The sequence below is a fragment of the Pyrus communis genome, chromosome 11, assembly GCF_963583255.1.
Source record: "Pyrus communis chromosome 11, drPyrComm1.1, whole genome shotgun sequence".
In the NCBI taxonomy this organism is placed as follows: Eukaryota; Viridiplantae; Streptophyta; class Magnoliopsida; order Rosales; family Rosaceae; genus Pyrus; species Pyrus communis.
The window spans coordinates 25,015,022-25,042,219 of record NC_084813.1 but is presented as its reverse complement, the minus strand read 5'-3'; the positions used below and the strand labels follow the sequence as shown (position 1 = coordinate 25,042,219).

The 27,198-nt window shown below is 41.4% G+C and overlaps 1 protein-coding gene and 1 pseudogene across 1 annotated transcript; both read left to right on the top strand.

Annotated features, from left to right (window-relative positions):
• The first annotated feature begins 5,066 nt into the window (after positions 1-5,066).
• On the top strand, positions 5,067-7,319 carry LOC137709279 (UDP-glycosyltransferase 90A1-like; annotated as a pseudogene).
• Positions 7,320-16,453: 9,134 nt separating this feature from the next.
• LOC137708887 (UDP-glycosyltransferase 90A1-like) lies at positions 16,454-18,148 on the top strand. Its single transcript, XM_068448048.1, has one exon. The coding sequence runs from the start codon at positions 16,549-16,551 to the stop codon at positions 18,028-18,030; it is 1,482 nt and encodes a 493-aa protein (XP_068304149.1). The 5' UTR covers positions 16,454-16,548; the 3' UTR covers positions 18,031-18,148.
• Positions 18,149-27,198: the final 9,050 nt, after the last annotated feature.

Genomic DNA, 27,198 nt, shown 5'->3' with positions numbered 1-27,198 from the left:
TTAATTGTTAATATCTCTAATCGTTGGTGAGGTTTTTATTGTCATTTACATACTTATTTAGAAGTCTGCTTGTAACATTTGTGTAGTCGACGTTGTATCCAAGAGTTGTAGTTGTCTTTCCCTTTGCTCGAGAATGAAGTACTAGGTTTGACACATTTATGCGAGAATGATAGATATTTGTGATGATTTCGATAGCTAGTTGTGACTACTTCGTATTTTTTCTAATATAGCTATGCTGAGGATCTGCTACCTCTTTGTAAGTATCTTCGTAGACTTTGTTAGTATCGTACCCTTTTTTGGCAAGCACAAAAGCATGCCTATAATTGTAGTGAGACCTGGAAAGTTAATAGAGAATTGTTGTTGACACTTAAAAAAAATAAGAAAACAATAGCATTTTCACATCTCTTCTCACAACTTAGATCTTTTGCTTTCCACTTCGAATAAAATTTCTGAGGTCCGTCGGAATATGAATATTTCAGGTTTTTTAACAATTAGATTTTATTTTTCAAATTTTTTACCAAAGATCTAACCGTTAGAAAGTTTAAAACATCTGATATTCCGGAACACTTTGAATCGACTGCCTGTCAAATGTCAAAATCCTTCTAGAACTAGATTGTTAAGGAAAGGACGACAGCCAAGATTGTCAACATAAAAAAACTTGAAAAAACAGAAGATTTCAATGATTGAGGCCATCTGCCATTCGTAAGCTGATGAGGATTCTCATTGTGAAGATTTTGGGATCCTTCAATCATGTTTGTTTATCGTACATCATACGGTTAGTTTTCGTACAATAATTTTTGACCGCACGATGTATGATGAATTAATGTAATTAAAAGATCTCCAGAATCCTCACAAAGAGGATGCAGTGGATCCTCTTTCTTCGTAAGCGACTCCTCTTTCTTCGTAAGCGACTAAGCTCCTAATTTTGTCTTCCTAATGGTCACTGCAAGCGAGTCAGACCAAACAAAAGAAGAAACATGTACCTATTCTCCAATTTTAAAGCGCGATATATATATATATGCTTCCAGAGATATGCTTCCATTGGTTTGGTGGGAAGAGAAATGCTAAACGAACTCTTTGTAGGACTCCTCATGAATTCTCTGTCACTTTACAGTTTAACGTCAATTTCTGTGCCGCTGTTATAAAGCATTGTGCAAAAACATGAGGTGTCAGAGAGTTCATTGATAGTCTCACTTTTGAGAAAGTCTCCTTAGCATTTCTCTTGGTGGGAATTTGAATCCTCTTTGGACCTTAGGAGTCTAAGGACCAGGAAATCGGGTATTGGTTTTTGTGAAAGGGAGATCAAAACTCTTGATTTGTGTGAGGTGGGTCAGCGGAATGAGCTAATGTAAGCTGCTTGATTTTTGGGTTCTGAACAATAAGATACAGAGAGGATCTCTATTCATCTAGTAGAACGCATGATTGACTAATCAGTATTCTTATGATGTTATTTTCTTGAAATTTTCTTTCACACATCAGAAATTAATTAGTTTAATTTTATATTCCCTAAATTAATATTGACAATTGTAGTGTTATTTCCTCCAAGATGAATTAGGGTACATGTATTTACTTTCGATGGCATTTATTTCATTCTCTCCAGAAAGTTTAAGAAAATAGTTCATCTACTATTAGCGATATTGTAGTTTCTTTTACTTTTTCTCTTAAAGTTACGTACGTTGGTAAACCAAACAGAAGATAACATATAGAAAACAAGTGCATAATCAGCTATTAGATCATCGGTTTTTGACAGCACCATATTTAAACTTCATGGACTGACCCTTGGACGCCATCGCGAGCTCTCTGTGTTACTATATGTTTTAATTTTTTTACATGACTTTGTATTATTAGCTACCTTTAGAACCAGATGCTCTTCTTTTAAGAAATAGATTTAGATCTATGCTATTTTTTATGAAAACGCCAATACATCTTCCATGAAGTCTCCTGTGGTTTATATGACTGGATTGTATTGAATAATCGACTATATTCAAAGTTTATGACAAATAAAAGTGAGTACTTTTTTATTTTGAGATACTAAATAAAAATAGACATTAAAGAAACCTATGTCTTCTTGAAAGTTCTAGGATGATACTAGTTTAACCTAAATAAAAATCGTCATTACAAGGCACATTTTCATATTTGATTTCTAATTAAAGCACGAACAAAACAACATGAAAAATATTATTTTCTCTTAAAAATACTTAGCTGTCAAAAACCAAAGCAGTAGTACCGAAACCAATTTCTTCTGTCAAAATACGAAATCAACAAATTCAATAAGGATGCATGCTGACGGCTAAAGACTAATCAAAGATTACTTAAAGAACTAACATGCAAGATTTTTCAATCTGACAAAAAGCCAATACATCTTCCATGAAGTCTCCTGTGGTTTATATGACTGGATTGTATTGAATAATCGACTATATTCAAAGTTTATGACAAATAAAAGTGAATAATTTTTTTATTTTGAGAAACTAAATAAAAATAGACATTAAAGAAACCTATGTCTTCTTTAAAGTTCTAGGATGGTACTAGTTTAACCTAGAGAGAGAGTGAACATTTTTCAATTTAAAAATCCAATTCAATTTTCAATTCTCAAATTAAATCCACAACCACATCACATATCAAATTATCATACTCATATGCAATTAAAACGATAAATAAAATGTGCACATAGGATGCAGAATTTACGAGTCAAAACCCACCACAGGAAAAATCTTCGGGCTCCCAAGTTAGGACAAGCACTAAGAGAAATGAATACAGAAAGACTTACAAAACTTATCAACCAGACACTCAACTAGAACGCAGTTTTGTCTTCGCGCTTTGCTACTCGACCTCTCTTCAACCTTCAAGTGAAAGTGGCATGACACTAACGCAGCAGTAAATCACCTTCTCGAACTTTGCATGATAAATGAAATAAAATGATTTTGAAAATCAATCGATTATGAAAATTACAAGTTATATTTTCATAATTGATTTCTAATTAAAGCACGAACAAAACAACATAAAAAGTATTATTTTCTCTTAAAAATACATGCTGTCAAGTAGAAGTGGCACGACACTAACGCGGTAGTAAATCACCTTCTCGAAGTTTGCAGGATAAATGAAATAAAATGATTTTGAAAATCAATCGATTAAGAAAATTACAAGGTATATTTTCATAATTGATTTCTAATTAAAGCACGAACAAAACAATATAAAAAGTATTATTTTCTCTTAAAAATACTTGCTGTCAAAAACCAAAGCAGTAGTACCGAAACCAATTTCTTCTGCCAAAATACGAAATCAACAAATTCAATATGGATACATGCTGACACCTAAAGACTAATCAAAGATTACTTAAAGAACTAAAATGCAAGATTTTTCAATCTGACAAAAAGCATGGCAGCAATTCATTTCAAAATGTCAAAAGCCTTTCTCTTATTTATTTTATTTTATTATTTTATTATTTTTTTAAAACCAAAACGCTGCAACCTTTTTCTTGTTTTTTCGAAAAACATGAAAGCGGCCAACCCCTTTATGATTTCTTAAAACGAAAAATGGCAGCCGCAAGGTAATCAATCTATATAAGGCATCTAGCTGATGTAGGCTATCATATATGACTTAAACAATGGGAGTGTGGCAACAACTAAAACTCAAGAAAAACTATTCTGATATATACAGCAGCCTAAAACTCAACTCATGCATATGCGGTGCCACTTTGAAACCTAACCTGATGGATCTATAAATATGTGTCTGTTAGATTAAAGATATCAATCAGGTGGCCAAAGAAACGGAAAGATCAGACCTGTCAACCTAATTGATTAAAACAACTAATCAAATGGAGTCTGAAGAGATAAAAACTAAAACCATTTGAATTTATCCTCATTTTAAATGCATACCATCTGACTCCAAATAAATCTTATATTAATATGTGGGCCTTTAATTAAGCTAAATGAACTCGTAGCAAAGGACAAGGATAGTCTGCCTTACCACTTCCGGTGTCCTCCTGTATCCTCTTGTTTTGTGTGATCACAGTTAAGCCACGTCAACATTTTATATTGTTTTTTTATAGAGATAATAAGACAAAAATGAATAGTAATATAAAATGTTTACGTGCCTTAACCGTGACCACACAAACAGAAGGGCATGAGAGGGCACCGGAAGTGGGAGAGCAGACAATCCTTGTCCAATTAATTAACATGTAAAGCCCATTTCTCAATTGTTAAAACTTAAAAGCTAAACAGCTCATTGAACATAAACCTATATCATGTGATGCCAAACTTACTTGAGTAGATGTCTTTGAAACGATTGTCAGTTTAGTGATCAAGAGTACGAGAGACAAACTTAAACTAAAATATTTACAACGAAAAACGTGTACTAGTCTATGACATTATAGACTTAGGCGTTTTGTTTAGGAATAGCCAATTTTACCCTAACACTTCTAATCAATATCATTATGGGAGAAATGGAATTTGTTTCTTTTTTAAGAGTAACCATTCCTCCACTTTTAAATCGAACAATAAAATTTCAATTATTTCGTCAACATACCTCTGATTTGATATGCTACATATTTTCATCTAGTCATGCGTAAATTTTTTTTTTCCTTTTTTTTTTTTTTGTGATGCTAGAGCGATCCAAATTTTATAGGCAATATCATATGACCCTAATAGTTGGATTTCTTATTTAAATCATTAAAGAAAGATATAATTTAAAAAGTCATGTGTCCATGACCGTGTGTGTGCCTTTCGTTCATGCATGGAGTACATGTGTATCGTTTCACGCATGGAGTAAATCTGTAGTATAAGCATCAATGTGTATATATATGTGGACATAACCTTGCCTCTATAACTAGTCACAACTAGTTTTGTTTATGGGTAATAGTAGGAAGATTAAATTTGAAGATAAAGTTTTAAAAACTAAAGATCATGTAAGTTGATAATTGATTTATTACTTAATCATTGTAAACGTGCTCACTCTTATTGATAACACATAATTTAGTTTTCCAATTTAGTCCCCTATCATTACTATCCAACAACAAAACAAACCAGAAGGACACCGACTACTTTCAGGGAGAAATATTAGAGAGAGTTATGGGTTCAATTTCGGAGCAGGAACACGATGACGGCCACGTAATTTTATTTTCCTTCATGTCTAAAGGCAACACCATCCCGCTTCTCCACCCTGCCCGCCTCTTTCTTGCCCGCCGTCTCTGCGTCACCTTCTTCACAACCCCCGCCAACCGCTCGTTCATTGACCAATCCCTCGCCGACACCTCAGCCATCTTTATCTCCCTCCCTTTCCCTCAAAACATCCCCGAAATTCCCGCTGGCATCGAAAGCACTGACAAGCTTCCTTCCATCGACCTCTTCTGCCCTTTCGCCCTCAACACAAGAGTGAAATTTCATTTTAACCAAGATGACTTAAATCAAAATCATGAGTAAGATCAAAATCTAATTTTAATTTCTTAATAAATTAATAATCTTATTTATTAATTACATTTTGATTTTTTTAATTATTTTTCTTTTTCTTTGTAATTTTTAATGCATTAATTTTATTTAATTATAATTTTCATTTTCATTTCATTTATTGTAATACATTTTTTTGTAAATATTTAGATAAATTAATTTTTATTATACAATATATTTTGATATACTTTGTTTTTGTCATTTAGATACATAAAATTCATTATAATACATTTCGGTGCATACATTTAGTTATACACATTTCGATACATACATTTCAATACAAATATTTAGGTACATTAATTCAATATAATACATTTTGGTGCATACATTTCTATACACACATTTAGTTACATTAATTTAAGAAAATACATTTCGGTGCATATTATTTAGGTACATTTCGGTGCATATTATTTAGGTATATTAATTTAAGTTCAATATAATACATTTCGTTACACACATTTTGGTACTAATATTTAGGTACATTAATTGAGTCTTTCAAGTTTGTAGAATGTTAAATAAAATTAATAAATTAAAAAAACTCTTTTTTGATCAAAAAATAAATTAAAATTTGTATATTAATAATTTAAATATTTAATGGGAGAGATTAAATAAAATGCATATTAATTATTTTAAATAAGAACACATCAAGAGATTATAATCAATATGTAATTTAACACCAAATTTATTTTAAATTTCAATCTTTTTAAATGATTTAAGTTAAAAAATCCCCGCCACTACAACATGAAGTTCGAGTTCAAGCATGCCCTCACCACCCTTCCACGTGTCACCTTCATGGTCTCCGACGGGTTCCTCTGGTGGACCTTTGATTTCGCTGCCAAGTTCGAGTTCCCTATATTCGTCTTCTACGGCTTCGGAAACCACGCCTTGTCGGTGTCCAGCTTCGTCGGCCAGAACCTGTCCTGCATAGAGCCGAATCTAACGACAAGTTGATCACCGTGACTCGGTTTCCTTGGATCAAAATTACCAAAAAAGACCTCGATGATGACTATAGAGGCGCCGATCATAACCAACAAGCGTCTCAAGCCTCCGAGTTCCGCGTCATGTCTGTCGCGGCTGCGGCTTGCAACTACGGCATGATAGTCAATGGTTTCTACGAACTCGAGCCTGTGTTTATTGACTATTGGAACACTGAGCGTGGGCCGAAGGATTGGTGTGTGGGCCCCCTTTTTCTCCTGGCGCAAAATGAATCACACGATGATCACGGTGATAAGCTCACATGGGTTGAGTGGCTGGACAAGACACAGGAGGAAGGAAGTAGGGCTTTGTACGTTGCATTTGGGTCACAAGCTGAGCTGTCAGCCGAACAGATCCAAGAGATAGCACTAGGGTTGGAAAATTCAATGGTCAACTTTCTGTGGGTCATAAGAAGTAAAGAGTACTCATCAGAGACTGCCACGTGGGACATTAAAGGGTTTGAGAAGGAGAGTAAATGGGAGGGGAATAATGGTCAAAGAGTGGTTGACCAGAAGTACGTGGATTTTAATACTTGAGAGTGTGCAAGGTTTTGTAAGCCACTGCGGATGGAACTCGGTGATGGAAAGCATATGAGCCGGAGTGCCGATTCTGGCATGGCCGATGATGGCGGATCAGTCGCTGAGTGCAAAGTTCGTGGTGGAGGAGGTCAAGGTGGGGCTGAGGGTGGAGACATGCGATGGTTCAACGAAGAGGTTTGTGAAGTCGGAGGGGATGGAGAAGATGGTCAAAGAGTTGGTGGAGGGAGAGATGGGGAAGGAGGCGAGGAGGGAGGCGAAGGAGCTTGCTGTCGTGGTGAGGAAAGCTGTGAGTGAAGGCGGGTCGTCGTGGTTGACGCTGCAGCTGCTTATAGATGAGACAACATGCGACAAGAATAGTAGCTAGGTTCCAGACGATTAATGGGGGAGTGTTCGAGTAGATGAAAAAAATAAGAAAGAGCCAGGGTGTTCCTGGGTTTGATATATGGAATAATATGTGAAGGAATAATATGGCTGAATGCTTTCTGTATATTGAACAGAGGCTATGTAGCCCATATATATACAAATACAAGAGGTAAAGTCAAATCCTTATTCTTAACCTATAAAACCGTGATCCGCACAATATATGGAATAGCCTTTCCTAGTTTAGACAAATACAACATCATACATTAATTACAATATATTCTTAATACTCCCCCTCAAGTTGGAGAGTGAAGATTACGAACGCCCAACTTGTCTCGCAGCTTCACAAATTGATCCTTCCCTAAAGCCTTCGTGAATATATCAGCTAATTGAAAAAGCGTAGGCACATACGTAGGACGAACTATACCAGCTTGTAATTTCTCTCGAACTATATGACAATCTATCTCAATATGCTTGGTACGTTCGTGAAAAACAGGATTTGCTGCGATGTACAAGGCTGCCTGATTATCACAAAACAATGAAGCGGGAGTTTTCTGGGGAACTCGTAAATCTTGTAATATGTAACGCAGCCAAGTTATTTCCAGGCAAGTGTTTGCCATAGCACGGTATTCTGCCTCAGCTGATGATCTGGACACATTATCTTGCTTCTTGGACTTCCACGAAATGAGTGAATTGCCAAGAAAAACGCAATATCCCGTAACTGATCTTCTCGTAGTACGACATCGTCCCCAGTCAGAATCACAAAAAGCTTTCAAGTCTAGACTATTGTTGGCAGAAAATAGTAAACCTTGACCAGGAGTCCCTTTGATATATTTAAGGATTCGCATAGCTGCATCCCAATGCGGTTTCCGTGGCTCGTGCATAAATTGGCTCAAAGTACGAACATGATAAACGATGTCTGGTCTAGTAACAGTGAGATATATCAATCTCCCAACTAACCTTCTGTATTTAGTTGGGTCATTCAACAATGCTCCATCTGTGGATGTAAGTGCCAAGTTTTGTTCCATCGGAAAAGAATCTGGTCGTGCACCGAGTAACCCTGAGTCTTGTAAAATATCAAGTGCATATTTTCTTTGTGACATAAAAATGCCCTTTTTCTGAGCGTGCAAACTCAATACCCAGAAAATACTTTAGATCACCAAGGTCTTTGATGCGGAAGCGTTTGAGAAGAAATGCTTTAAGTTGTTCCATCTCTTGGATATTATTTCCTGTGATAAGTATATCATCCACATAAATAAGAATGACAGTGATTGAAGTACCTTGGACCTTGGTGAACAAAGAATAATCCGCTTTCGATTGACGATATCCGGCGTTCTGAATAGCATCCGAGAAGGTGGTGAACCAAGTTCTAGATGCCTGTTTGAGTCCGTAAAGAGACTTGTTGAGCCGACATATAAGAGTCTCCCCCTGTCGGCGAAGACCCGGAGGAGGATCCATGTAGACCTCTTCATGGAGAATGCCATGAAGAAAAGCATTGTGAACGTCTAACTGGTGAATGAACCAAGTGCGAGCAGCAGCAACGGTAAGGAGACAACGCAGAGTTGTGAGTTTGGCAGTGGGTGAAAATGTTTCCTGGTAATCAACTCCCTCAACCTGTGTGTATCCTTTTGCAACAACACGAGCCTTGTAACGATCAAGAGAACCGTCAGACTTGTATTTCTTTTTGAAAACCCATTTTGAGCCGATAGGCTTATGACCAGCAGGAAGAGGAACCAAGTCCCAAGTGTGATTATGATGTAATGCATCTAATTCTGTTTGCATAGCTTGTTGCCAGTGTGGATCAAGGATAGCTTCAGCATAGGTGGTGGGCTCAGATGGACCGGTAATGTTAGCTAAAAAAGAACAATGGGCAGAAGAGAAACGAGAGTTGGAAAGAAAATCAGAGATGGGATAACGGGTACCTTTCGCAGAACGTGGTGCCAGAGAAGAGTGATGAACCTGGTTGGACATGTGGTAATCTTTAGTCCATGTTGGTGGCTGTGTGGGACGAGTAGACTGCCGGAGAGAAGGAAGAGTGGGTGGGGAAGAGATGGGAAGTTCAGGGTCGGTGTGAGAGCCAGTGAGATGGTGAGGAGAAGGTGCGGGGGGTTCAGGAGGGGTGGGGACATGTAGTAATGGAGGAGAGGTAGGCACGGGTTGGGGAATGATGTATGGGAGAGGGGAAATATGTGGGATATGTGGAGTAGGAGTGTCGGCCAGTGAGGGGACAAGAGTGGGGTCAACACCATGTGGAGGTGAGGGGGTGTGATCGGTGATGGTGTCAGATTCATGAAGAGGTGGGGTTAAATGAGAAATGGGGGAAAAAGAAGGGGGGTCCGTATTTAGGGGGTTAGTGGTAGGAACATGAGAATCATGAGAGGAAATATTAGAAAATGGAAATGAAGTTTCATGAAATTTGACATTGCGACTAATAAAAAATTGTTGAGTTTCCAAGTTGTAAAGTTTATATCCTTTGTGGCATGTGGGATAGCCAACGAAAACACAGCGGTGAGCTCTAGGTTCAAATTTGTGGGTAGGATGGACAACAGTAGCATAACTGAGACATCCAAAAACTCTGAGATGCTCAAGGGATGGGGGACGGTTGTATAATAGTTCAAAGGGTGATTTGTTGGAGAGGAGGGGTGAAGGTAAACGGTTGATGAGATAGTCGGCAGTGAGTACACAATCGCCCCAAAAGATGAGGGGGATGTTGGATTGAAAACGTAAAGCACGGGCCACTGTAAGAATATGACGATGTTTGCGTTCAACGACCCCATTCTGTTGGGGGGTGTAAACACAAGTGCGTTGAAGTTCAATGCCATTAGATTGAAAATAATCTCGCATGGAGAGGAATTCAGACCCATTGTCTACTTTAATGGTTTTAACTGTAGCATGGAATTGAGTGTGAGCAAAAGTGATAAAAGACTTTAAGAGATTTTGTGTCTCAGATTTTTTAGACATTAAAAATACCCAAGTACATCGGCTAAAATCATCCACAATTGTAAGGAAGAAACGAGCCCCAGAGTGAGTGGGAATTTTGTAAGGACCCCATATGTCACAATGTAATAAAACAAACGGGGCATGAGTTGATATGGAACTTAAAGGAAATGGGAGTCTGGTCTGTTTGGCTAAAGGACATACACTACAATTATTGTCAAGGGAAATAGCATTAGAAAGTAATAAAGAAGAAGCTAATTTAAGACGAGAAGGGGATGGATGTCCGAGTCGTTGGTGCCATAAATTGGAAGGATGAGAGACGTGATGAGAGGTAGGTGTCCGATGGATAGGCGACATGTAGTAAAGACCACCACGCATCTTACCCGAACCAATCATCTTCCCTGAAGCCAAGTCCTGCAAAACACAAAAGGTGGGAAACAAAATAGCACAACAATTGAGAGAGTCAGTGACTTTGCTAGCGGACATGAGATTGAGATTAAAGGACGGAACACACAAGATATCGGTTAAAGTTATATCAGAATTAAATGGTATTGTACCAGTGCAAGTGATTGGGATTGAAGAACCAGTGGGCAAATTAACAACGGGTATAGATGGAGGTTGGGTGTTAGAAAATAAAGTGGAATCAGAACAATATGATCAGTAGCTCCGCTATCCAAGATCCATGGCTTAGTAAACACAGAATTAATGGAAGTAACAGAAAAAGAATTCGGACCTGCGGCGTTTGCATAAGTGTTCCCATTACCAGAAGAAAGCAAAGAGAGAGCATGAGTTAACTGTTGAATTTGATCCGCAGAGAGTGCACTTAACGGATTGGAAGATGCAGGAGGATGTGTTTGCTGCGGCATGGATGGCCTTTGAGGGCTTGAAGTTGTTTCCGCTGCATGGGCAGCAGGACGGGAAGAAGAGCCTCCTTGAGGTCGTTGCTTTCGACCAGTTTTGTTGCCATGGCCTCCATTGGGATTGGGCACCCATGTTCCATTCTTAATTTTGCACCTATCCTCTGTATGTCCTCTTTTGTCACAAAAATTGCAATGATATTTTAGAGTACGGCAATTGTCGATGGTGTGTCCCTCGCGGTTGCAATGATCGCAGCGCTGATCAGAGCGAGTTTGTGCCGCGGCAGCAAGAGAAAAATTGTCGGATGGCAATTGGTTGCGTTGTTCCGAAGACAACTGGCGTTGTTGTTCATGATTGCTGACAAATGAATAAGCTTGATGACTGTTGGGCAATGGTGTCATCATGAGAATGGTAGTGCGAACGGTGTCATGAACATCGTTGAGGCCCATAAGAAATTGCATAAGTCGGTATTTTTCTCGCTGCTCATGATGCTTGTCCATCAGGTTGTAGATGATGGGGTCTTCATATGCATCGAGTTGCGTCCAGAGATGCTTGAGTTCTGTAAAGTACGTTGAGACCGTCATGGAGCCTTGGGATAGAGAAGCAATCTGTTTATGGATTTGGTAAATTGTTGGTGTGTTTTGCTGTGAGAATTGATGCTTGAAATCCTCCCAAATCTTGTACGCAAATTGGGCATGGACAACGCCTTTTGAGAGATGAGACTCTACTGAATTTGAAATCCATGATAGTATCATGCTGTTGCATTGTGCCCATAAGGCATAGTCACCTGGTTTTTCGTCTTCTGAAGGGGGTTTGATGGATCCATCAATGAACCCAATTTTATTTTTGGCTCGTAGGGCATGAAGCATAGACTTGCTCCAGGAAGAATAATTAGTCCCATTCAGTTTTTCAGAAACAAGCACATGGCCAGGGTGATCTGAAGGATAAACATAGTATGGATTTGATAATTCCATACTCGGGTAGCTGGAATTGTTTTTGTTGGGATTGGATGTTTGGTTGTCGGTCATGGTGTTTGTATTTTGCTAGGGTTTGATGAAGTGGATCGAAGAGCCTGTGATGATACCAAAATAAGAAAGAGCCAGGGTGTTCCTGGGTTTGATATATGGAATAATATGTGAAGGAATAATATGGCTGAATGCTTTCTGTATATTGAACAGAGGCTATGTAGCCCATATATATACAAATACAAGAGGTAAAGTCAAATCCTTATTCTTAACCTATAAAACCATGATCCGCACAATATATGGAATAGCCTTTCCTAGTTTAGACAAATACAACATCATACATTAATTACAATATATTCTTAATAAAAAGGTTTGGAAGGCACTTTAGTAAATTAGTTCAATGTTGCAAACTTATACAACTAAGATAAATTTATCATTTATCGAACGTTAAATAAGGTCATTGTCATATTCATGTTTCATGCATTGAGATCATTGACGACAATTATGCACAAAACCTAATTAATGTCATATAAGTGTCAGTCAAAACACGTAGATGTGACGGCCGGCCAGAACAAAAAATCACTCAATTTTGTTTAATAAGATTACAGGAGCATTTTATCCAATGTGATAACTTGTTCGTGTAGTTCGTCTCCTTCGCTTTGTAAGAAACATTGCCATTTGGCTTGAACATCGTATAACCAAGTTTGGGGTACATATCTGAAGCGTGTATGAATTGATTAGAAACACGTGTTTGGTTTGGCTGTGGAATTCGAGTATCCGAGTGACAACAACTTGGTCGTGGCCGGTCCGAAATCGCCATTGGCTCGGTGGGTGTGTGATGGGGGCGAATATACTCATAGAGTGAGGTATTGAGATTTGAATGGTGGAAATATTAGCTACTTGAGCGCCAAGAAGATATGTTCAACCTGCTCCCCATAAGAAACAGAGGAGGGTGGGATTTAGTGGTAGTAAAAAAGTACAGGCAAATATTTTTCAATTTTAACGGCACGGAATTTTCATAGCCAATTTTCTATTTATTTTTTATTTTTTATTATGAACTCATAAAGTGCCTTTGATAAAACTCTTATTTCACACGTAGTGTGTGTGTGTGTGTGTTTTTTTTTTTACATTTATAATATTTTTTCACTATCCAAACTTATTTTTTATGATTTTAAATTTTTTAGTGGATCAAAGGCCTGCCATGTCATTGTTTAACAGAAATTTCAATGGATAGACTAAAAGAAATATGATTTTGGAAGCCAGTCATAACTTTAAATATGAAAGTGAGACGAAAAAATTAAGGGTAACAAAGTGCAAATTTGACGATACATTTTAGGTAGTAAAAGTGAAAATTACCTGGAAAAGGAAGAGTGCAGTTTTTACCTTTAAACAATGCCTCAATTATGAGTAACTTTATACCAAAAAACAATTAGGCAAAAGCACTGGTCTAAGGGCTGGTTTAGTATTGCTGTGCTTTGAAAAAAAGCTGCTTCTGCTGTGTTGTGAGAATAAGCAGCTGTGAAATAAAGCAGCAGAGTGTTTGGTAAACTTTTTTGTAAAAGTGCTTTTGAAAAAAAAAGCAGTATTAGAGTGTTTGGTAAACTTTTATGTAAAACAGATGTGAAAAAAAGCCGGTTTTTCAAAGCTAGGTTTTGCAGCTTCTTGTTTTTGGCTTTTTTTCATCCAAAACTGTGAAAAAAAGCTGAAGCTGAGTGTTTACCAAACACAAAAACAGCTCCCAGCTTTTTTTGATAGCAGCCTTTTTCAAAATCACCTCAGTACCAAACCAGGTCTAATAGTTGTGAAATGTTCCCACGAGGAGCCTTTGTTTCGTGACAATTGGAAACAGCACTGTGTCTGAACAAACGCTGGTGTGTGTGTATATATCTATCATTAGATTAAGAACTAATTAGTTATATTTGAACGAAGTTAAAATAAGAAGCTAGACCAATAACAAACATTAAACATACCAGCTAATAGGATTTTTAGGTACATGCGTAAAGAGGTTAAAATCACACAAAATACTTGTAAGAGAACATGGTAGTTGTAGTATAAACGGCTTAAGTAAGGTCGTTTTCTTTTGAGATTATTTAAAACAATTTATGAAAAACCAAAACTTTGGTTAATTATCTGAACGTAAAGATTGGAAAAGGTTGATTTTGAATTTAAAAGTATTAAAAACGAATTTTAATAAAAGTAATTTAGGGAAAGCAACTAATAACCAATTAAAAAGGAAACAAATCAAAGAGAAAAGGTTTTGAGAAACAAATGTGGAAAAGCACTAGGGTTCTGCCATCACTCTAACAATCCTACACAGTTCTTCTAATTCCTTATGAATTACACATGCATATTTTGAAGGTTAGGTTTTCCTAAAGTATGCCTTACTTGGAACCCCAAACATAGAACGTATATCTAACATGTAACCGGTCTGTGGCGTTCAGATCGAATGTGAACATGCAATACTCATTAAGTTTTGTGAAAACCTTTTGAAAAACCATATAACTCCTAAGACGTGTTGTTCATCCTAAGTAGTTACACATGTTAACCACAAGAAACCTTAGTCAATTTTAGGGACAGTCCTCCACCAAAATTGCATCAAATTACTTTTCTAAATATCCTAATGGTTGCGAATCACTAAGACAAATAGATAGTTTAAAGCACAGTGATTAACAATCCAAAACTTACATGCATAAATTCATAAGAAAATTAAAAAGAGACTACATATTCTTGCCAAGGATCATGGCTCACCCTAGCAAAGAGAATTAGCTATGCATATTCATAATTAAAATCAACATAATTGTATTAAACTAGAAAAAGAATGAAAACACTTGAAAGTATAAGTTTTGAAATCTCTACGCTTTAGCCAAAATCCTCTTCTCAAATCTTGCGTACCTCGAAGAGAAACCCTAGGTCTGCCAAAAGGCTTATTTATACTACTCTCAATAAAATCCTCCTAGTAAAAGGTCTTAGAATAAGACTAGGAAACTAAATAAATTGAAATAAAATAGGAAACATAATCCTAATTTGACTTGGTAAATTCGCCTAGAAATCTGTATAGCCACGTTCTGGACCCAAATCAGCTCTAAAACTGGCCCAAAATAGCTGGATTTAAAGCTTGAACTATTATGAACACTTCTCCAGACGGAGGCGAACCCATATAATGTCATCTTGGGCTCCAAAAAAGCAATTTAAGACTAGAAACATCACTTTTCAGTAACGCGCACTGCTCCTTTATTCAATCGCCAGAGAATAACTGCTTGGTAGAAAAATCCCAAATTTTTATACGAACAAGCCAAGAGACACACGAACGTTTTCCAATTTGAATCACTCCAAAATTCGTTCGTTTGGTCACGTTTTGCTCCAGAGGAAGTCAAATGTCCTATATTAAAAATATAAAATAAAGTATCAAAATTATACCAAAATAATTACTAAATTATACTAAATATAAAATAAAATATATAATATAATATTAACTCATCACCAGCCATCCTCCTCGACCTAGCAAAACACCAACTGGTGGTGCCAACTGGTAACCATCCGTCCCTCATCTCTCTCTCCACAAAAATTACGTACGGTATATTGGTGATATTTCTCTCTTTTTGTAATGATATTCCTTTGGTTGTGACTTTAGCCTAGATCCTGGCTCACCAATTTCGTCGTTTCAGAATAGGAAAACCGTCACCACTACCCTTGCACATATATAGTGGCTAGATATTTTCAACTTTGCAAAGAGAGAGAGAGAGAGAAAAAGAAAGAAGTACCTGTCATATGCATGTGATTCGTCGACACAAGGGGGTAGAGAGAGAGAGAGAGAGAGAGAGAGAGAGAGAGAGAGAGAGAGAGAGAGAGAGAGAGATGGGGGAGGGGTGTGTGCGGAATAGCGGTAGTGTCTGTCAATTACTTACAGACTTGGGCACCGCTGCATTCCACGTACGTCCATTTCAAACTATATATATCTTCTGCCAGTCCTTGCATGCTTCCACAGTGACTCGCACACATCGACGTGTTATGATCTAACACGCCTCTAAGGCCTACCCAATTTGCTTGCCTGCCGCTGGAGATAAAACATTTTTTATAACCATGACCTAATTGTGGTATTATTCTCACTTAGATGTTTGCTACATAGTCAAAAAATAAACACTGTTTAATAATTATTTGCCACTTGGCATCCTTAGTTACAAGAAAATTTCTCTCCTGCCACTGCCTGTAGTTTCGCTAGTGGTCCATTAAAGCGTGTAACGTTTGTTCATCCAATTACTTGGTTTGGCACTATGTAAATTGTTTTATCGCTTCTTTTGAAATGTTACGATTCTTGGATCACTTTACAGTTGTCCGTATGGAGGAAATTATATTCGATAAAGTTCACCACAGTTTTTAATTACACTTAACAACATTGTAGAAAGCCTATATATACATTATGCACCCCTGAATACATAACTACTCAAGAGTGTGTAAATTCGATCGTCATAAAAGATGGGTTCACAATCGCAGCATGAGCATGAGATAGAGAAGGGCCATGTAGTTTTGTTCCCCTTCATGGCGAAAGGCCACACCATCCCTCTCCTCAACCTGTCTCGCATCTTCCTCGCTCAGGGACTCGCCGTTACCGTCTTCACCACCCCCGCCAACCGCACCTTCATCCACCAATCCCTTCCCGCAGCCGCTAACGTGGTCCACATCTCTTTCCCTCAAAACATCGTCCCTGGAATCCCCGCAGGCGTCGAAAGCACCGACAAGCTCCCTTCAATGGACCTCTTCTTCTCCTTCGCCCTCTCAACCATCCACATGCAACCCGACTTCGAGCGAGCCCTCCAAACCCTTCCACGCGTTAGCTTCATGGTCTCCGACTGCTTCCTCTGGTGGACCGTCGACTCCGCTGCCAAGTTCGGTTTCCCCAGATTTGTTTTCTCTGGTTTCGGAAGCTACGCCTCATCCCTGTCTAGAGTCGTTGCTGTGAGCCGGCTCCTAGACGGGGCCGACTCCGACACGGAGTTAGTCACCGTAACTCGGTTTCCGTGGATCAAAGTTACCAAAAAGGACTTTAACCAGTCCACTATTACTGATGGTGTCCAACATGCATCCTCTGAGTTCATGATGAAAACATCGGAGTCAACCGCTCGTAGCTACGGTATGATAGTCAACAGTTTCTACGAGCTCGAAGCTGTGTTCGTTGAGTGCTGGAACACTGAGTATTTGCCCAAGGCCTGGTGTGTGGGTCCCTTTTTTAAGCTGGCACAAGATGAACCACACGATCGTGATGAAAAGGCGATCTGGATTGAGTGGCTGGACAAAAAGCTGGAGGAGGGAGGTAGAGTTTTGTATGTTGCGTTTGGGTCGCAAGCTGAGCTATCAGCTGAGCAGCTCCAAGAGATAGCTTTAGGGTTGGAAAACTCTATGGTCCACTTTATGTGGGTCATAAGAAGCAAATCCTACGCACCAGAGACCGCCGCGTGGGATATCAAAGGGTTTGAAGAGAGAGTGAAGGGGAGGGGAATGGTGGTTAATGAGTGGGTTGATCAGAGGAGGATTTTAATGCATGGGAGCGTGCATGGTTTTGTGAGCCACTGCGGATGGAACTCGGTGTTGGAGAGCATATGCAGCGGAGTGCCCATTCTGGCGTGGCCGATAATGGCGGAGCAGCCACTGAATGCCAGGTTCGTGGTGGAGGAGATCAAGGTGGGGCTGAGGGTGGAGACGTGTGACGGTTCAGTGAAAGGGTTTGTGAAGGCAGAGGGTTTGGAGAAGACGGTCAAAGAGTTGATGGTGGGAGACAAGGGGGAGGAGGTGAGGAAGAGAGTGAAGGAGTTTGCTGACATGGCAGATAAGGCTGTGAAGGAAGGTGGGTCGTCGTGGTCAACGCTGCAGTTGCTTATTGATGAGGCAACGCTGGCCAACAAGAATTTAGACAATCAGTCGGGAGGCTTCGAGCGTTTTCATTCTAATGAGAAGTGGTAAATAGCTAAGGTTTGTATGGAGAGATTTTTTAGTGTTGGGAACGGTTCGTATATCAAATATCATAATACAAGTAATTGCGGATTATGATATTTGGTGTACATACAAAAAAGTTCTTTTATGTATGGTTCTTTCAATAATGATCATTTGGTATAATCGAAGACCCTTTTCATTAACCTTAGAATACAGGGTGGAACATCACATGTCATTATACAACAAATAGATACTTGAAAAAAAAAAAAAAAAAAAAACAAAAAAAGCCCTTTCATCCAATTATATAATTGCATGTGATTTCACTCTGTATTCTAATGGTTTTTTTCTTAACAGTTTTTTGCTAACTTGGATTACCAATTGAACATAATTAAGTTATCAAAAGGACCCAGAAGAGCTAAACTATGAAACAAACTCAATTTCAATCCCTCATCGTTGCCTAACTTTTCACAGTTCCTAATGCAATCAAATAAGGGTCATGAAAAGCCTCAACCATCGTACTGTTCCTTTTCGGGGACTTACATAATCATTTCGTCTGGGGAAAGGATCATCTCCGGACCCAATCCCACCGGATCCATCTTCTTTAAGGGCCGAGTCGAAGTCATAGCTTCCCCAGAGTCGGCGTCGGCCTGGAGTCGGCTTTGTGGCCTCCCCGGAGCTAGGTGCTGACGATTCGCTGTTCTAAAGTTTCCTATAAACAAACAAAAAGAGTGAAGAAGAAGATTCAGAATAGAAGAAGAAAGGATTATTGAAGAAGAAAGAATTGAAGGAGTTGAGGAAGCAGAAGAAAAACTGCAGAGAAAAATGAAGAAGAAGGAGGATCCGAAGAATAGAGTTCTATTTCAACCGAGACTGATCATAACTGCTTAAATATACAATTGGAGTGAAACTCTTCTTTAAGCCACGGAATACCAGCACAAGCCCGAACAAATTCCCATTAAAATGAAAAAAAATTAAGTTTAGGTTATACTTTTAACATGTCGCAAGGGCATCAATTTCACCTGACCTTGTTAGTCATGCAATTCCGAAGGTTAAATTGTTAATATTCAAGTAAGGGAAAAATCATCAAATTCTTCCTTTCAATTGTATTTACATTAGATACATGTAAATACATGTCATGAAGTGGAGATAATTACCATTAAGTACATGTAAACGCATGCTACTTATCGTCAGAAAATTAACGTACATGCTACTTGTCTATATGGAAAACAAAAATTTTACTCTTATCACAATTTTCATATCATATTTGGACCACATTTCTAATCGAGATTGTCACATCATGGGATTGCTCTAGCCCCCATCACGCTTAACTTCGGAGTTCCAACGGAACCCGAAGCCAGTGAGCTCCCAAAAGGCCTCGTGCTAGGTAGGGATGAGAATATACATTTAAGGATCACTCCCTTGGGCGATGTGGGATGTTACAATCCACCCCCCTTAGGGGCCCGAAGTCCTCGTCGGCACACCACGGCCAGGGTTAGGCTCTGATACCAAATTGTCACATCCCGACCCGGGCGGGACTACTTCCCGGGCCCGACTCCACTACCGTAGCACGATATTGTCCGCTTTGGGCTTACCATTTCCTCACGGTTTTGTTTTTGGGAACTCATGAGCAACTTCCCAGTGGGTCACCCATCATGGGATTGCTCTAGCCCCCTTCTCGCTTAACTTCGGAGTTCCAACGGAACCCGAAGCCAGTGAGCTCCCAAAAGGCCTCGTGCTAGGTAGGGATGAGAATATACATTTAAGGATCACTCCCCTGGGCGATGTGGGATGTTACAGAGATGGTGTGTTAGTGGGCCCTATACATTTATTAGAGAGGTGGTATAAATGTTATACGAAAAATGTGGTAATTGGACGGTTACCCTTTTTTTTTCTTTTGGACTAAACAAGTAATTTTTAGTGCACTTGTAACACATATAGTTGTAATGTTTTTATTTCATTCAAATTATAACATGTATATTTATTTCTTTTCAATAAATACATTAATAAATTATGTCGTTCACTCTTATTGTATCAGAGTCAGGGAGCGGGCCCGTACATACACTCACTAATTGGATTCCACGTGAGGGGGCACGTTGAAATCCCACACCAGCTATAGAAAGAAAGAAAGAAGAGTTTAAATATCATAACCCCACTCCAACTAATACCGAGGTCTTTTGTGATAAAACGATAGATTTTGTAGGTGGTAATTAGCAAGTTAGGGACAGTATCGGTGTTATTGGAAGTGAGTTTTTGTTCCGTCTCTCTGATAATTCTACATGTACCCTAATTAGTCTTAGAGGTAATAATACTACAATCATCAATATAAAATTAACCCTGATGGGTACATGTTTCTTCTTCTTCTTCTTTTTTTTTTTGGAAACTTACATGTTTCTTCTTTGGTTTGGTCTGACTCATATGCTGTGAGCCCTACATGATATCCGCACATTTTTTTTTTCTCTATTTCGCGTACTTTTTGTTATTCGTATTTCTTAATTTTTATTTGATTTATTGAATTTGAAGTAAAAAATTCATTGAATGTGCAGATAGAGAAATTAAGAATGGCATAAATTCCCGGCTTAATGGTTGTTGAGTTGCATTCAAAGGGCAGACGGCGAATTTTCTCAATCATTCAAATTTTTTGATTTTTTTTATGTTGAAAATCGTGACAATCTTGACAATCTTGACACTTAGTACTTTTTCACGGTTAGATCTTTGATGATAAAAAAAAAACAAAAAGAACATATCAAACTGCTAAAAAGCCCGAAGTATCCTCCTGTTGACCCTAAAAATTACAAAACCTATGTGGCGCGCATGCCGAGTAACTAATAAGCTAACTACGTCCTTCGGTCGAATGCGGGGCGTGCCAACTCGTCGGCCGAGCTTGGCCGAGGAGTAAAAATTTGTTGATGTAGCTTTGAGCGCGTTGTTGACTTCTCTATCTTGCGATTGCGATTGAGGAATGAACACTCTCGGTCTCTGAGTTCTACAGCCTGAAGACAAGGCTGCTAATTCTGCGGAGTTCACAAGTCGTCCGAGCCCGATTCGGTCACTGTGATTATATTCGTAAGAGTATAAGCACGTCGAATCGAGACCAAACTATATGGGCACTGGTACTCAAACGTGATGTATGTCTTGATGGTGAATGTAGTTCGGCCGTCGGAATGCCAAACCCTGAAACTCACTTGCGAGTATCCAATCATAAAACCGCTCGGCGTCCAGTACGCCGAGTAATGCAATTCGTAACACCTGACTATGCCGAGAAGGCTAGTAAGGTGACCTCTGCCAATAAAGGTTCGAAAACCCTTCTCGACCGAGACTTAGATAGGTAACCGGTCGACCTCGACGCAGTGCTGTTTATCCAAACTGAAGGTGCTTCTTGGTCGGCTGATTCTGCGGCAGCAGTGCTGTTTATCCAAACTGAAGATGCTCGCCGGGTGCTTCCACAGTGCTGTTTATCCAAACTGAAGGTGTGTCGGCAGGAAACGAAAAGGAAAAATCTCAAGGTGTTTGAGAGGTTTTGCGCAGGGCAATTGTATGCTGATTTTGAAGGAGCTTTTCTATCGCATGATTTCTTGTATTTATAGTACCCCATCCCTCGAAATCGATTCTGATTTGGATTGGGAGTCCTTGTCCCATCTCGACTCTAACTCGAACAAACCTATTCCCACTGGGATTCTGAATTTTCCTTCTTTTCGAGACTCCATTCCTCACCAGTCAAGAATCCTGGTCGCACCAGGACTTTCTCGGCCTTTTCTATTTATCCGGACTACTTAGGATAGGTTTTGGCCTACCCTGCCAGCTTGCCCGGGATTTATTATTCGGCCCATAGTAACTTGGGCCGAGCACATCCTGCTGCTCGGCCCAACAATAATATTTTGGGCCCAAACATTGCCCCCTCGCTTCTGAGGTCGCCGACTGTTAACTCATGGTCGGGCCTCGGCCTTGAAGAAGCGAAAACGTTTATTGCTTTTTTTTTTTTTTTTTTTTTTTTTTTTTTTTTTTTTTTTTTTGGATTTTACTTCCCTAATGACCGTTATTCCTGCGCATTTATGAGACATGATTGCACTTTCCTCGTTGCCCCCAACGCGTGGCCACGTGTCGATTTCCGCCGTTCTTAAAACTTTCAATCATGGGCCTCGAAACCGTGCACTAACTGGAACGTCTTATCCTCATTAATGCCTTAAAACTGTCGCCGCACGCAATCGTGCGTCCTGGATTTTCGACTCCTCGATCCCCTCTTCGCAGGTTCCCAAAATATCCGAAATGATTGGGGACCTTCCCGGTTAAATTTCCCCCCAATTTGAACCAGTGCTTTTTTGAATTCCAGACGTTTGATCTTCATTCTGAAAAGCCTATAAATACCCACACTCTTGTTATTCGCCTCTTACGCTTTCAGAAATTCTAAAATCTCAAATTCCTCATCCTTATTCGTTCAAATCAAACCTTTCAGTTCTTCCTTCTGCAATTATTTTCTCCAGTTCTTCCAAATTCTCTCCTACCTTCTGCATTAATGGCCTCCTTTATCTCGAAACTCTCTGATGAAGTCAACAAGTGTAAAGATTTCATCGATCGGAGCGCCGTCAAGACGCTGCGATTTGAAAATGACATGGCCACCACCCACCAGATCCTGGGTCCCCTCTTCAGAGACGCAGTGCCGTCGTCTATCACTGACCTGCTCAAGGAGCAGTGTTTAACACCCCTACTGCAGGGGTTCGACTGGTCGAAGTGGGCTCTGGCGCAGCTTCAGGGAGCCTGGCCCTCGACCACCACGGCTTGGGCTGCCTGGGTCGACCGGATGAGCACATTCTTCTCCAAGGATTGGAAGGCTCTCGGCATCTACGATGCCATTATTCTGTCAACCATGGAGATTGCCATGGATAAGGAGCTGCTTATGGCGGCCCTGAGTTTATGGTGTTCGGCTACCAACACCATGGTCCTGCCTTTCGGCCCTCTCGGCCCCACAATCCTCGACGTCTCGGCCATCCTTGGGACTTCACCGACCGGTCTTCCAATTGACGCCGCCCTTTCCGGATACCCTTCTCCCCTCGACCTGAAGGCATTATTCGACGAAAGGGCCGTCGAAACGCTAAGCCGGGGTGATCGGGAGCCCTCAAGGGAAGAAGTTCAGAAGCTCCACAAGAACTTCTTTAACTACAACACTCTCATCCTTCATTTCGCCGGTCGAGGCGAGGAAGGCCTTAGGAAGGGAGAGCACGAGGCCTTCCTCTTCTACTGGTACAACAAATTCATTTGTTGTACCAGGTCGAATAAGTGCCTGGTGGAGAACATGCCGGTGGCCCAGGCACTGGCTAATGGTCGCCCGCTAGCGCTCAGTCCAGCCATACTCGCCAATCTCTACCGTTGCCTGGCCGAGGCGACCATTGGCAAGATCGACCCGCACCAGAACGGACCCCTCTGGGTGTTCCAACTCTGGTTGCAGGTTTACTTCTCTACTCTTCGACCGGAGGTCCCTGCCTTCCAGCGAACGGCCGCCATCGGCCTATTACAAGTCATCGATGTATTTCCGGATTTTTTTGTGATTCAGTACAGCGGTTAGTCCTTGAATTTAGAAAGAATATAGAATAAGAAAGAGCCCTCTTCAAATTTATAGTAGTCGGCCTCTCGACCGGCACCACCTCACCGAGCCGACGAGGTTTTCAAACACTTCCTCGGCCTCGACGTCCTCTCGGACGACGAGTTCCTGGTATGCCGGCGCCAGGAGTACCCATCCTCGCTCAGGCTCCCTACAGCAGCATGGGCCGAGTCCGAGGATGTGGGCATCCGCCAGTGCTGGGGGTCGTTCGTCCTGGCTCGCGACCTTCCCCTTGGTTGCGATGTCCGCCGAGCTAGCTGGGAGGTCTACCACCCTCATTTTGTCGCCCGGCAGCTCGGCTATCTTCAAGGCTGCCCCGTCCCCCTGCTCGCCTCTCGGTCTCTCCTGAGTCGGGGGCGTCTTACCGGTTCCTCTGAAAGGGAATGTAAGACGTCAGACCAGGAGTTCCAAGAGAAGTGCAGGAAATTTCGGCTTCGGCCGACGGTTCCTGAATCTTTGGGAACTGACACCTTTGGAGACTGGTGGGAGGAGTATACCGGCGACTTTTTCGGCGCCCCGGCCGAAGATCTGGTGAGGAAGATCTTTGGTGACCGTCCCAGGTCAACATCCTCGACACAACCTAAGGAGTCGGCCCAAGGTAGTCTTTCCGTTTTTCTTTCCTCTCTTTGGTTTTATTTATTATCTTCGTTATTAATTACTTTGCTCTTCAGGGGGTCGAGGGTCGAGGACGGTCGAGGTGGTCGCCGCGGTGGCAAGGGCGAAGAAGGCGCCCACGAAGAGGACCCTTGTCACCGAACGGTCGGTCCCTGCCAAACGCCCCCACCGAGGGGCCGAGCCGGCGGAAGAGGCCCCTCGCCCTTCTAAACGCGTCAAGAAATTGGCGAAGAAGGGCGACCGGGAAATTCATGTCGTCCCCAGTGACACTACTGGGACGCCTGCTCCTGCTGGCTCTCCAACTGTGCCGGCTGCCCCGGCATCCCCAACCTCGAATCCTCCAGCCGTCTCCCAGGCCGATCCAATCGTCGCACCCGCTCCAGCTTCGGAGCCGGTCGTGGTGCCGGGAATGGGGAAGTCGGCTACGCCTGCCGAAACACCCTCGTCTCCGACGGTCGTTTTGGAGGTATAATTCTGCTTCCACCTTTTTCTTTAGGTTTCTGGTCGTAATACTAATTGTTTTCTTTTTGTTCAGGATGTTGAGAGCGAGAGTGACGAAGTCCCGCTGGAACGCCGTCGTCGACCAGTCAACTCTCCTCCCGTCCATCCTCCTCCGGTCGTCGGGGCGACCGCTCGACCACGTCCTACTGCGGCGGATCGTGGCAAGAGACCTATTGCCGATCCTGAGGCCACGGCCGAAACACTGATCCACCCCCAGGACGAAGACCCTCCCATTCCTCCACAGGAAGTCTCTTCGGCCTTTGTAAGTCTCGCTTTTTGTTGTGTTGATTTTTTTTGTGTGGCACATGTTTTTAAAAGACTATTAAATGTCAGGTGCCCGAACATTCATTTCACCGGCAATTTTATGCGCCGAGGGGCGTTGTCTATATTTCCTGGCCGCCGTCGTGGCCATCAAATGTAGATGACCTCCATCGGCCGCGTGAATTGCGTGGCGGTCTAAGGCACTGGGCTCGGCCATTAAGTTCCCTGGGTTCGAGCAATGACCCAGAGGGCATGGCCGAAGTCTCCTCTCGGCAGGTCTAAAACAATCCCCCTTTTTCTTTATGCACTATATCACGACGTCTTACTTTCCCTCAAAGTTTTCCTTTTATGTGCAGCCATCGTGGGAAGTGGAGCTCGACGCTCTTCTTCAGAGCACGACCGGTGAGGCCGGCTCTTCTGCTGCTCCCGCCGAACCATCGGGCGCCGTGCCCGAGGCCGAAGTCTTCGTGAAGCTGCACGAAGTCCTGTCTCTTAATGCCTCCCAAGCTCTCCGATGCAAGGGCCTTGACTCTGTTGGAGAGTGTCTCAACGACCTTGCCAGCGGTGGTCACCTGAGCACGGAGAATATCTCTTTCCTCACCGACCTCCTGGAGCGGACTCGGCAACACTTCTACATCTTCGAACGAGCCCTTCAAGCCGAGGATGACTTGAAGGCTGCCAAGGTCGCGCAAGAGACCGGCCGAGCTGAGATGGAGGCAATCAAAGCTAAGAAGGCGAAGCTGACCGAGTTTGATCACCAGATTTTTGACCTCCAGCGTCAAATTTCTAACCTTCAACGGCAAAGGTCTGCTGCTGCTGCCGAGCTTGAGAATGACTTCGAGACCAACAAGGCTCGGCTGACGGCCTTCGCTGCTGGTGCATGGCATGTCCAGCAGCTGCAGTTCAACAGGAAAACCAGGCAGGCTGAGATCATCCTGGGCGAAGCGAAGTGGCTGGAGCTAAAAGCTGCCCTTGAGACTTTCCTCCCCTCGACCCCTTAGGAATTCACCATTGTATTTGTATTTGTTCTTGTAATGATTTTTGTTATCAATACAATGGTCGTTTTGCTATCAATACAATGGTCGTCTTGCTATCAATACAATGGTCTTACTCTTGCATTTCCCATGTAATTGGATAGTACTTCTTTAAAAACTTTCCATTAATCGGCAATTTGTGAAATGAACCCGTCCGATCTCTTAGATGATATGCCCCCTTGCCGAGGACCTTGTGAACGATGAATGGCCCTTCCCAATTTGGCGACCATTTACCAAATCGGGGGTCTTTAATCCCAACGGGCAACACAGTTTGCCAAACCAATTCTCCCTCGTCGAACGTTTTTTGTCTTACACGCTGATTATACGCTCACTCGACAATTTTCTTTTGTGCTACTAACAAGTTACCCGTGTCGATTCGACTTTCTTCTAAGTCTTCTAACTCTTGTAGCATCGCTTGACTATATTCAATACTGTACAAATCACTCTGCTCGATTACTCGCAACGAACTTATACTCAATTCGACCGGTAACATAGCGTCGTGTCCATAAGTTAACGCGTAAGGAGTGGTTCCAGTGGCCGACCGAGGTGAAGTTCGGTATGCCCATAATGCTTCATTTAACTTCAAATGCCACAAACCAGGTTTCTCTTTTACCGTCTTTTCAAGGATGCCGATCAACACTTTATTGCTTGCCTCGGCCTGCCCGTTGGCCTGTGGGTAGTACGACGTAGATTGCTCGAGTCGGATATTCAAACTTGCCGCGTATTCCTTAAACCTATCGACCGTAAATATAGTGCCATTATCAGTTATGATCGTTTCCGGCACGCCGAATCTGGTCACAATATTCTCCTCTACGAAGTTGCATACCTCTTTAGCAGTTAATTCGGCGTATGACCTTGCCTCGACCCACTTAGTGAAATAGTCAGTTGCTACAATTATCCATGCGTGTTTCGCTGCCCCCGATGATGGTGTGATTTTGCCAATTACATCCATTGCCCAACCCTTGAACGGCCACGGTTTAGTAACCGAGTGTAGCAATTCGGCCGGGGCTCTCTGCACGGGTCCATGAATTTGGCATGATACGCATCTCCGTGCATACTCGATGCAATCCTTTAATATATTGGGCCAAAAATAACCGTGTCGTCGGAGCAACCAGCGCATCTTTCGTCCAGATTGGTGTGCTCCGCAAATTCCTTCATGTACCTCGGCCATTACTTAGGCAGCCTCGTGTGGGC

Coding starts and splice junctions, on each gene's coding strand:
- LOC137708887 (XM_068448048.1), top strand. CDS start 16,549: ATGGGTTCACAATCGCAGCATGAGCATGAGATAGAGAAGGGCCATGTA.